General features: G+C 38.2%; 1 protein-coding gene across 1 annotated transcript in view; it reads left to right on the forward strand.

Annotated features, from left to right (window-relative positions):
* Nucleotides 1-11,235, forward strand: part of LOC137635540 (carboxypeptidase Q-like) — a gene marked incomplete at its 3' end in the record, with an annotated part of 14,422 nt that extends 3,187 nt beyond the window's left edge. Inside the window, exons 3-6 of the mRNA XM_068368014.1 lie at nt 5,393-5,543; nt 8,446-8,692; nt 10,244-10,411; nt 11,117-11,235. Coding sequence (XP_068224115.1) covers nt 5,393-5,543; nt 8,446-8,692; nt 10,244-10,411; nt 11,117-11,235 — 685 coding nt within the window. The remainder of the gene's footprint in view (nt 1-5,392; nt 5,544-8,445; nt 8,693-10,243; nt 10,412-11,116) is intronic.
* Nucleotides 11,236-12,150: the final 915 nt, after the last annotated feature.

Below are 12,150 nucleotides of genomic sequence, written 5' to 3' on the forward strand. Positions count from 1 at the left end.
TTGGATGGAGAGGAGGCTTGGGCGCTGATCATATGTATATATGGTCAGTTTCTAGGGCATTGTCCTGCAAGCTAAGGCAACGTCACTGTCCCTTGCCTCTGCCATTCATGAGCGGCCTTTAAACCTTTTAAAAAGGAATAAGTAAATAGTTTAAAATCTACATCTAGTAAGTAGTTTAAGGGCATTTGTTTACGAACTCTATTTCTAGACAGACAAATGAAGGTTAGGACAGGCTGGGAACCACTCAAAGACAATAGCTTCTGACCGGCAAGGAATCGAACTCTGATCCAGGAAACTTGCAACCACAGTGACCCTACCACTTAGCCACTTTATATATATATATATATATATATATATATAGTCATCATAATCCATTTCCCGACCAATTCACCTTAATTTAGCAAAGGATACAAGTCCTTAAACCAGTCTTTCTATCGTGATTGTGTTTGCAAGTTGCTAACGACCTTCCTGTAGTCTTAGACTATTCAATTTCAAAATATATTTCTTTACAAAAGAAACTAATTTCATATTAACATCAAAGTTTCCTTTTGAACAGCTATGGTCTACTGAAGGCCTATAACACTTCAGCGCCTATAGTCCATTTCTTTTAGCGATGCATATTTGCACCGACTCGCGGCGGTGCCCTTTTAGCTCGGAAAAGTTTCCTGATCGCTGATTGGTTAGAATGATCTTGTCCAACCAATCAGCGATCCGAAACTTTTCCCGAGCTAAAGGGCACCGCTGCGAGTCGGTGCAAATATGCATCGCTAAAAGAAATGGACTTTTCTCTCTCCTCTCTCTCTCTCTCTCTCTCTCTCTCTCTCACACATAGATATTTTACAAAGTAACTCATTGCGGAGCGTGTGAAATCCTTAAAAGAAATTCCCATGTAGAGAAAAGTATGGGAAATTAAAGAAGAAAATATACATGACTATTGTCTCTATATCTGGGAAGTAACACACATGGGGAGATATGATTTATTGAATTCCTAAAGACTATTGTGATGCTATTAAATTCTATGCTTAAAACTAGAAAAGTTTCGCTTCTACGACTATTTTAAATCTATAATTTCTAACAGAAGTTACCACTAGTAAAAATCTCATGCTTTCAGGGCTAGTGCCATAGGCCTCTGTACCATGGTCTTCTACTGTCTAAAAGGGTAGAGTTCTCTTGCTTGAGGGTTACACTCAGGCACACTTTCTATCTTGTTTCTCTTCCTCTTGGTGTTTTGAAGTTTTTATAGTTTATATAAGATAGATTTATTTTAATCTAGATGTTCTTAAACTCCCTCTTTTAGTTTATTTCCTTATTTCCTTTCCTCACTGAGCTATTTTCCATGTTAGGGCCCTTGGGCTTATAGCATCCTGCTTTTCCAACTAGGGGAATATAATAATACTAATAATAATAATAATAATAATAATATAATAGACTGAATGTCAAACTAGGCCTACTGGTTTAAGTGTATGCATCATGAAATCTAAGTTAGTCTAATGGCAGGTTCTCAAAGCCTATTTATTTGGCCATTAATATTTTAGCTAATACATAAGGCTAGGTTGATGTAGATAAAGTTAGCTTATGATAGATTAAGCCAAATAAAGTTCAGGTGAATCAAGATAAGGCTGAAATAGCTGTTACGAGGTGCCAAAAAAAGACTTACGTAAGCAATGGCTTTTACATGTCTGTCCATTTGCTTTCATAATACATTTTCTCATTTGAAGACTTTATGGACGCTAAACCTTGGATTCTATCAGTTGATATCACTCTCTCAATTAACCTGGGTCTATTTATGGCCACACCAACGGGGACATAGGTCTAAATTCTATAAATTCAAAGATGGCCGTTGCTTACATAAGCTTCTCCTCCACTTACTTCTTCTTCTCCCCCTCTTCCTCCTCTTACTTCTACTTATTCTATCACTTCTGCTCCTCTCATTGTTTTTCTTCAACCACTCCGGCGTCCTCTCACTTCTTCTACCACTTCTCCTCCTCTTACTTCTTCTCCCCCATTTCATCCTCTTACCGTTTTCTTCTTCACCCCCTTTTCCTCCTTTACTTCTTCTTCTCCTCCTCTTATTTCTTCTCCTTCTACCACTTATCCACTTACTTCTTCTTCTCCCCCTCTTAGGCTACTTCTACTTATTCTATCACTTCTGCTCCTCTCATTTTTTTCTTCTACCACTTCTACTCCTCTCACTTCTTCTTCTACCACTTCTCCTCCTCTTACTTCTTCTTCTTCTCCCCCTTTTCCTCCTCTTACTTCTTCTTCTCCCCCACCTTCTCCTCTTATTTCTTCTCCTTAGCTATCAACAATTTGAATTTCTCATTTACTCGAGGCATCAATAGGAGCATTAAGAATCCTCTAGTCCTATATGAACTAAACTAGTAATATCTAAATGGTGGCCTGTAGGACTACTGTACACGTCTCCTTCACCATTTGATATTTCTCAAGTGTAAAAAATTAGGCCTAGTTTAAAGGTCTCTAGATTGTAGGCCTACCCAGTCAAAATGATCTCTTTCTTCTGAAATACGATGGAGAACCTTCTAAATTGATGTCTCTGCCAAGTCTCAAGTGTAACATAATAGCACATCTACCCTTTGAAGTAAAAGATGCTCTTAAATATAATATACAAATAATTCAAGAGTTACTCCAGCAATGCATGAAGCTCTCAATCTCGACCGTCTTACAATATTGCCACGTGGTATTTACTTCATGTGGATTTTAAAGTCTTTACAAAGTTATTAATAACATTATAAACTACAGAAATGCACATCAGCTGAGCACCCAAAAAAGGAAGGCAGTAATTCTTATGGTAAAAATCTCTTGGTAATAATTTTAAATAAATAAAATTCCTGAATGTAAAACACCCTTTATCAAGCATATCACTGTTGAAAAAACCGTAATTTTAATAGGAAATTCTCCGTAAAAATATACTGTTCTTAACCGTATTTCAGTAAAATACAGGCGACTGTAATTTTACCTTAATTTGTTATTATCTTTTACGGTTAGTAGCCGTAAAATCACTCCTTTACGTTAATATATCCGTTTTTAAAACGGTAAAAAACATGGTATAAATTTTGACAGACATTTCCCGTTTTCTAAATGCAAATTTTTAAAAGTGTTGATTATACAAATGAGCAAAATCAATATTGCTTTCATGCCTTAAGTGTTGATCAATATTATATTGCATTATTGCATAGACTTACCCATTTACTGGGGACAAATTTAAATAAACCATGTCTTAGTTTAATGTCGTATCGTTGGCTAGAGGGAAGCTAAAACTTAGCTCTATGTACATCAATTATTATTACTTGCTAAGCTACAACCCTAGTTGGAGAAGCAGGATGCTATAAGCCCAGGGGTCCCAGCAGAAGAAATAGCCCAGTGAGGAAAGGAAACAAGGAAAAATAAAACATTTCAAGGATAGCAACACCACCAAAATAAATATTTCCTATATAAACATAAAACAAGAAGAGAAATTAGATAGAATAGTGTGCCCAAGTGTACCCTCAAGCAAGAGAACTCTAACCCAAGACAGTGGAAGACCATGGTACAGAGGCTATGGAACTACCCAAGACTAGAGAACAATCTTTTGATTTTAGAGTGTTCTCCTAGAAGAGCTGCTTACCATAGCTAAAGAGTCTCTTCTACCCTTACCTAGAGGAAAGTGGCCACTGAATAATTACAGTGCAGTAGTTAACCCACTGGGTGAAGAAGAATTTATACACTTTGCTATATATATATATATATATATATATAGTCATAATTTGGACAGAAAACGCTGACTGGAATTGACTAATTTATTCATAGGAAATCAAACATATAGCGAATGGAAAGGTAGAAACATGATTAATCTAAAACTCTTTGGAATATATATTATTTACAGGAGCAAAACCATTTGAATCATCTAAATTGAAAGCTTATAATATTCTTTATTGAATGTTAGACTTTTTTTAAGATAAAGTGCAGTCATTTCTGTAAGAAAAAAAAAATCTTCGAGACTTCGAAAGCCGAAAGGTCGTGTTTGGAAATAGTTCTTACAATAATAGTTAAATTACACACTGGATCCTTAAATATCATACCATAAATATGCATACAGTAATTCACGAATAACAAAAAAAGTCTGTATAAAAAACCATTTGAGAAGAGTAGCAAAAAAAAAAAAAAAAAAAAAAAAGGGATTACTTAAGAGTATGTAAATACCTTTCTTTTAAATGCTTATTCAAATGTTCACATATTGTATATTAATATAGAATCAGTGAGTCTATATAATAGTCTAAAATATACAGAAGTATATTTTCCGCCTCTTATTATTGTCTTGGTAGGTCTAAGTACTCATCTTTGATGACAGTAGTACAATGATATTGAAATTGATAAGAGAAAAAGAAATGACAGTTCTATAGTTTATTTTTAAACCTACCTTAATGAGGTGGAGAAGAGTTCTATCCTTCACTTCCCTCACCTAAGCCAGGGTACCGGGTCCTACTCCTTACCTTCCCTCACCTAAGCCAGGGTACCGGGTCCTACTCCTTCCCTTCCCTCACCTAAGCCAGGGTACCGGGTCCTACTCCTTCCCTTCCCTCACCTAAGCCAGGGTACCGGGTCCTACTCCTTCCCTTCCCTCACCTAAGCCAGGGGTACCGGGTCCTACTCCTTCCCTTCCCTCACCTAAGCAGGGTACCGGGTCCTACTCCTTACCTTCCCTCACCTAAGCCAGGGTACCGGGTCCTACTCCTTCCCTTCCCTCACCTAAGCCAGGGTACCGGGTCCTACTCCTTCCCTTCCCTCACCTAAGCCAGGGTACCGGGTCCTACTCCTTCCCTTCCCTCACCTAAGCCAGGGTACCGGGTCCTACTCCTTACCTTCCCTCGTTTAAGCCAGGGTACCAGATCCTACATGATTTTGACCTATTTCGTGTAGAGGTTTTTCGTAGCATTTCTTTGGCCCGTAGCTGAGCTTGCTTTCATATCCGTAACAATCTCGTCTATCAATACTTAGGATCCAAGAAGACAAGTTAGTTAATTCACTTACTTTATTGGGGTAAAAGTTCATGGATGGGGAGAGACAGACCGTCACAGACGACAACAACAGCTCCCAGAAGGTTCAGCACAGTAGAATAATAGAGTAGTGTTTCTCAATACATTACGATGTTCTTGTACTTTTACTTCATTTATATGTCTTTTCTTAGTTTTTCCTTCCAATATTTAAACTTTTACCTTAGTTTTGTGGACTATGGCACTGAATGACTTCGCAGACCAGCACATCTGAAATTAATATATTGTTCGATTTACAGCACTGCATTTGAAATTATGATAACTATAAAATAATACTCTTCTATTTACATATCAATAAAACTCCACTTAAAATAGTTTCGAGCCTTTAATATTCATAACAGGAACGAGGAGTCAGCTTGGATGATCCTACCTCGTCACCACAAGTTGGATTTCCTGGGTCTAGGGAGCTCGGTAGGAACTCCAGAGGAAGGCATCCGGGCCCCAGTGCTTGTCGTGAAGGATTTCCATGAGCTAGAAAAGAAAGCACACCTTGTGAGTTACATTTCTTACGTATGAGTTTATCAATGTTTGTAGTCGAATTTCAAAAGTTAATAATGAGCCAGTAATTAATTTCGTACATGGGGTTTATCAATATATATATATATATATATATATATATACTGTATATATATATGTATATATATATATATATATATATATAATGAACCATATATAACGAACCATATATTTTAATAGATTAATGTCTGGATTCTCTTAACGACCTCGTGTTCAGTGTCGAGGCGAAATCACTCAAAGACAATAGCATCTGACCGGCTGGGATTCGAACCCTGGTCAGGATGCTTGTATGACAATGACCGTACCATTTAGCTAAATGGTACGGTCACTGCCATACAAGCATCCTGGACCAGGGTTCGAATCCCGACCAGTCAGATGCTATTGTCTTTGAATGATTTTGCCTCGACACTGATTGTTAAGAGAATCCAGACATTAATGTATTATTATATATGGCTTGTTTGGAATATGAAAAAAAAACAAACACGTTTAAATGTGCAAAATATATCTCACACACACACACACACACATATATATATATATATATATATACTGTATATATATATATATATATATACACATATACATAAATATATATATATATATATATATATGTGTGTGTGTGTGTGTGTGTATGTGTGTGTGTGTGTATAATGTGTGTATATAAATAATGTGTGTATAGAAGTAGAAGAAGAAGAGGAGGAAGTAGGCGATGATGACTTTGGTCCTGATTTACATGACAGAGAAATCACATTAACTATAAACTGAAAATACTAAAGTTCCAGGACCAGATGATATTCCAGCGGAGTTCTTTAAAACTCTAGCGGGAGATGCCAAGGAAGAAGAAGCTTAATTAGTCATGCATATAAAATGGCTTGGAATAATAGCTTGGAAGTTAAAATCAAAAGCTAAAGAATATATTGGAAAGAGCTTTAGATGTTAATGGGGGAAATTTTGTTTGTTTCATTGACTTCGAGAAAGCTTTTGAAACGGTTCAGTGGATATGACTACTGGAAATTCTAAAAATAACCATATCCATTGATTGGAGAGATAGAAGGTTAATAAAAATTATATCTAAATCAAACAGTACCGGTACATATTGCAGGTGAAGATTCCGAACCTGGAGCTGTTTGAAGAGGAGTCAGACAGGTATGTTTCCTGTCACCTATTCTGTTCTTTCAGTGACGACGAAAGAGTCACTGGAAGATCTGGAAGAAGATAAACAGGGCAGCATAGAAGTATGGAAAGGAAAATAATATGTCTAAGACCAAGGTGATGAATTAACGAGTGGGAAAGCCTCAGAGTAAGCAGCTGTTACAAGCGGAGTACCTCAAGGATTCGTTCTTGACCCATACTATTTGTGATCTACACGCCGCCCGTTGAAATACTCACCGCCAGAGAGTTATGGGGTACTTTGACTGGCCAGACAGTACTACATTGGATCCTTCTGAAATGAAAGAAGGCAAGGACCTCCAATAAACATGCAGATTGGTGATGAAGCTGTGGAGGAAGTCAGTCATTTCTAATTACTTGGGAAGTATCCTAATACAAGAAACTGCAGTGAAGAGATTAAGAGCAGAATAGCTCAAGATACGGTAGCTTATAAGAGAGAGAGAAAGAGACGAAGGTAACGAAAAAACTAAAAGTGAAACTGAAGCAAAGATTTGTAAAACGTTGCATACGGAGTGCAGCATTGCGTGGTTTTGATACGTGGACTATAAAACGGATTTTGACGTAGGAAAAATCTATTTTTGGGTGAGATAGCCATGTCGTTCTGATGGAAGTTCCCTTCGGCAGCTTCCTACTGTATAATATTTCTGCGAGCGATATTACAAGAGAATTACCGTCAGGTATCACGGGTTCTAACCCCCGGAACTACTATCCAAAGATATCGTGTATAATCAGGGACGTATCCGAAGACGTGGACTCTAAAAGTAATATGCAGGAAACATCTGGAAGCATTTGAAATGTGGACATGGAGGAGGATGCTGAAAATAAGTTGAAGAGATCATAAGACAAATGAAGGAGTACTAAGAAGGGTTGGAGAAGAGAGAACCCTAGTTAGAACAATAAAGGGAAGGCAGAAAAACTGCATAGGACAATTCAAGAGGACATAGGTTGCTGAAGGGCATTATAGAACGTAAATTTGAGGCACAAAGACCTAGAGGAAGGGAAAGGAAGTCAAGGCTAAAAGAGGTGGCCATGAATAGAGAATTATGGAGGGCGATTAATCCATGAAAGGACCTGCCTCAGGGCAGTATGCTATACTATAGTCCATTTCTTTTATCAAGATAGATTTGCACCGACTCGCAGCAGTACCCTTTTAGCTCGGAAAATTTTCCTGATCGCTGATTGGTTAGAATTATTTCGTCCAACCAATCAGCGATCAGGAAAGTTTTCCAAGCTAAAAGGGCACCGCTGCGAGTCGGTGCAAATCTGCATCGCTAAAAGAAATTGACTATAGTAGTAGTATGCCATCAAATTCCCTTTAGGGTACAGGGTTATGATCGCTCATGAGTAGCCAAGGGTAAGATTGTTAGCTCCAAGTTTTATATTTGCTTTCAGCTAACCTGTTACCCTTTCAAAGAGTTAATTAAGCCTTTACAGCTAGGCGATAGACCGGGTGTCATCCCGAGGGGTATCAACCGTGAGATGAGGCTGTATCTCTGCCTTGTCACTCATTTTTGGCCAATTGCCCTTTCCAAGGGTGGGCAATGAGGTTGCCCACATTAGTGCATCATAACTTATGGTGAATTTCTCCTATTATATTTAATGTTATTTTAAAGTTATTGCAAAAATTTCGTATTTCCAACTAAATAGAAAGTTACTATAATGACATCCTAAATTGCTAAACTTATCAGGTAAGGTATTTTAATTCCAGGCTAAAGGGAGAATAGTGGTGTACAATCCAGAGTGGGTATCCTACGGGGAGACAGTCAAATACAGGTCCGAAGGAGCATCAAAGGCCGCAGAAGTCGGGGCTGTGGCATCCTTAATTCGCTCGGTCAGTCCCTTTTCCATTAATTCCCCACACACGGGACAGCAATGGTACTCTTCAGAAAACAAAATACCAACAGGTTGTATCACTGTGGAAGATGCCGCTATGCTGGCAAGGATGCAAGAAAGAGGTGAGTTCTCTATCAAAGTCATCTACTGGGGGTCGTTGGTCGCACTCGGTTGATACACGACTTTCTGCCGAAGGGCTAACACCAACCGTATTGCAACGACTGTTTGGTACCTTTAACAGTGAGGCTTTTTTTGACCGAATGCCCCAATTATAATAAAGATGCCGCTCGCATAGTAGGACACATCATGTCCAAGAATCTTAGCAAGGATGAACCTGCCATCCTCACCTCGAGCCTCAAACAGATAGATCTGTTTGAGGCTCAAGGTGAGGATGGCAGGTTCATCTTTGCCAAGATTCTTGGACATGATGTGTCCTACTATGCAAGCGGCATTTTTATATGTATTCCAGAAGCAGGTCTTCTGAAGACTATTTAACTTTTATAATGACATCATAACTTTTATGGTTTTAATTGAATATTCTTTTATATTTTATATATGATGAAATGATATCGGCATCAATGACCTTAGATGTCAGGATGCCAGAAAACAATAATATTTCAGAAGTCTTTTAAAGGTTGTCTATATCTGATAGGTAAAAAATAAGCTCTAACAAGATAGCCTATATGTGGTCTCCTTTGTTATAGGTAAACAGGATATCCATACTAAATAGTTTACTGTGGGGCATTTTCAATGATACCTAAATGGGCAGACTTTGTGATAAATAAAAAAATAAAAAATCCAAAATATATTATCGAGGTTCACCTCATTAATTTAGTCCGTTAAGGGTCGTCTTTGTAGTATGTCCTAATTCATGTATGTAGATGTGTGTTGTACATCAAGGTAAATGAACTCTTTAATCATGAGAATTCCACAAAAAACCTATAACTCAGCATATTATTGTAGCAAGATTGCATTTTGGTAGCTAAGGGAGTTAGTTGCCTTTGGGCGCTCGAGTTGACTAGTCCCTCACCTGAGAGGGTAGCTGTGTATGGTATACCTACGAACGAACCTTTTGTAATAAATGAAGAAAACCCATATTCCGACGTCTCATTATCTGTCTACATGGGTCAAATATATAAGCACAAGAATCTTCCAAAATAGACAATTGAGGCTCATTTTGGTGATACGTAAACATGAAGTCGACCAAAACAGTTGTTTGTGGGACGTCTCTGCAATAGGTAAACATGGAGTTGGTCAAAATTGGCTGACGAAGATCGCCTCTGCAAAAGGTTAATATGAAGTCTCTCTTAGATAGTCTTATGAGGACCTTTTCTGTGATAGATAAACAGCAAGGGTATCATGTTTTCAACATTCAAATGCAATTCATAATAGAAACATTATCTGTTAAGCTTCTGTGTAGATAAATTTTGATATTTCATGATTAATTATTAGACTATAAATTTCACCATTAAGGCTTATGATATAAGGTACTTTTTCGACAAATTTAAGATATGCTTCGCCCTCCGTTCACGTCAGTCAATGATCACTATGTTTGGGTAAATAACATAAATAATTTTGTGTTCGTTGAATAGTTGTATGCGACATATTTTTGACGAAGACTAACGCACTTCGAAAACCATTTCCCCACCAGCCCTCACCCATTATACTTCCAGGAGACGCCATTGAGATTCTGTTGAAGATGGGCTCTGTAACTTCCCTGACACCACCATCTCGAAACACCATAGCTGAAGTTGAAGGGTCCGAGTCTCCTCAGGAGATTGTGGTGGTGTCGGGACACCTGGACTCTTGGGATGTGGGACAGGGTGCTATGGATGATGGCGGTAAGTGTGCTGATTTTACATTGCTGTATACCACCTCTGATCGCGCGTTGTCAATGTGTTTTGAAAGGTTTCTTTAGCAATTGGTTCTAGGTAGGAAGTGGCTATCTAATAAATCAGATTTGATATAGTTCTTGAATCAAATGTTAACAACTTATTCGACGGTATTGGTTAAACGATTTTGTGACGGGGCCGAGAGAAGGTTGTGACTCAAAGGTAGGTTAAAAGCAACTGAGTAAATTTATTATAGAACACTCTCCTTTATATACAAAAGCTCAAAGCAACAAGAAATTTCATGTTTGAAAAACAGACAATGTTACAGAGGAAAAAAGCAGACATTGTTTAATCTGGTTCATTTTAGTGCGAGGGAAGAGCGAAGGTACTAGCATAATATATACACAAAATGAACTATGTACGATCGTGTGACACACGGTTGGTACAATTTTATCCATTGATTTATGTCACAGTCACAGCTTTAGTTTTGATTTCTACCCCTTGAATTGTGCCTATGAATTCAATATTACTTACTCCCATAATTCAAAATCCTTTGTCAAAATTTTTTCTTGTCATTTAATTGTAAGGAAAAACGAAGAATCACTTAAATTACGAACTAAGGTCACACAATTAAAGTAGCCTCATATATGGAAAATAAGAAATGGATATTATCATAAACATAGGCATTTTAACGACAATTCAATTTTGCCCAAGGTGGTGTCACCATCTCATGGAACGCTGCTGTGGTTCTCAAAAACCTGGGCTTAAGGCCACGGAGGACAATTCGCGTCATATTATGGACTGGCGAGGAACAAGGACTAATTGGTGGACAGGTGAGTGAGTAATTCCCATTGAGTTTACAGAAAACAAATCATCTGGACAGCTAACCAATTTAAGGCGCTATATCTACAGCTATGAGAAAAGACTTTTAGGCCGGGAGCACACTAGCGACTCTGTGGCGCCACAAAGCCACAGCATCGTGTGGCGGGATGTGGTCTCCCATAGGTTTCCATTGTTTTCAAAGCCACGCCACGCCTGTGGCGGGGATGAGCGACAGAGAGCCACAGTCGCTTGCCACAGTTGCTAGTTTCCGCGGCAAAACTTTAAAACAATGGAAACCTATGGGAGACCACATCCCCGCCACACGATGCTGTGGCTTTGTGGCGCCACAGAGTCGCTAGTGTGCTCCCGGCCTTACTCTTTTTACCTCTAAATAAAGTTAATGTAAATGCCTGAATAGCAGTGAACTCTCCTCCCCTCCCCCCCCCCCCCCAAAAAAAATGCCAATATTCGTCTTCTTGGTCCATTCTTCCAAACAAGTTTTCCCTCAAAGCTGGAGATTTTATTTGGGCTGCTCATGCGTTTCTTGACAAATATTTTTCTAAGGATTAAAAGAAATGCAATATTTTTATTAGAGTACAGTAATGTTTTTGATACAGAAGGTAAAGGTGTTTATTTACTATTTTTTTCATTTTGGGTAACTTATCAGGTATATTTTTCACACATTATTCCATTAAAACTCACAACTGTATAGAATATATTTTCAATAATGGTTCCCCCCCCTCTCTCTCTCTCTCTCTCTCTCTCTCTCTCTCTCTCTCTTAAAAGTATGTTGAAGCAAAGTGTTATTTGAGAGAGAGAGAGAGAGAGAGAGAGAGAGAGAATGGTTCCTCTCTCTCTCTCTCTCTCTCTCTCTCTCTCTCTCTCCTTTACGAAAAACTATGTTGAAACAAAGTGTTATTTGAGAG

The sequence above is a fragment of the Palaemon carinicauda genome, unplaced genomic scaffold (genome assembly GCF_036898095.1).
Source record: "Palaemon carinicauda isolate YSFRI2023 unplaced genomic scaffold, ASM3689809v2 scaffold1389, whole genome shotgun sequence".
Classification (NCBI taxonomy): domain Eukaryota; kingdom Metazoa; phylum Arthropoda; class Malacostraca; order Decapoda; family Palaemonidae; genus Palaemon; species Palaemon carinicauda.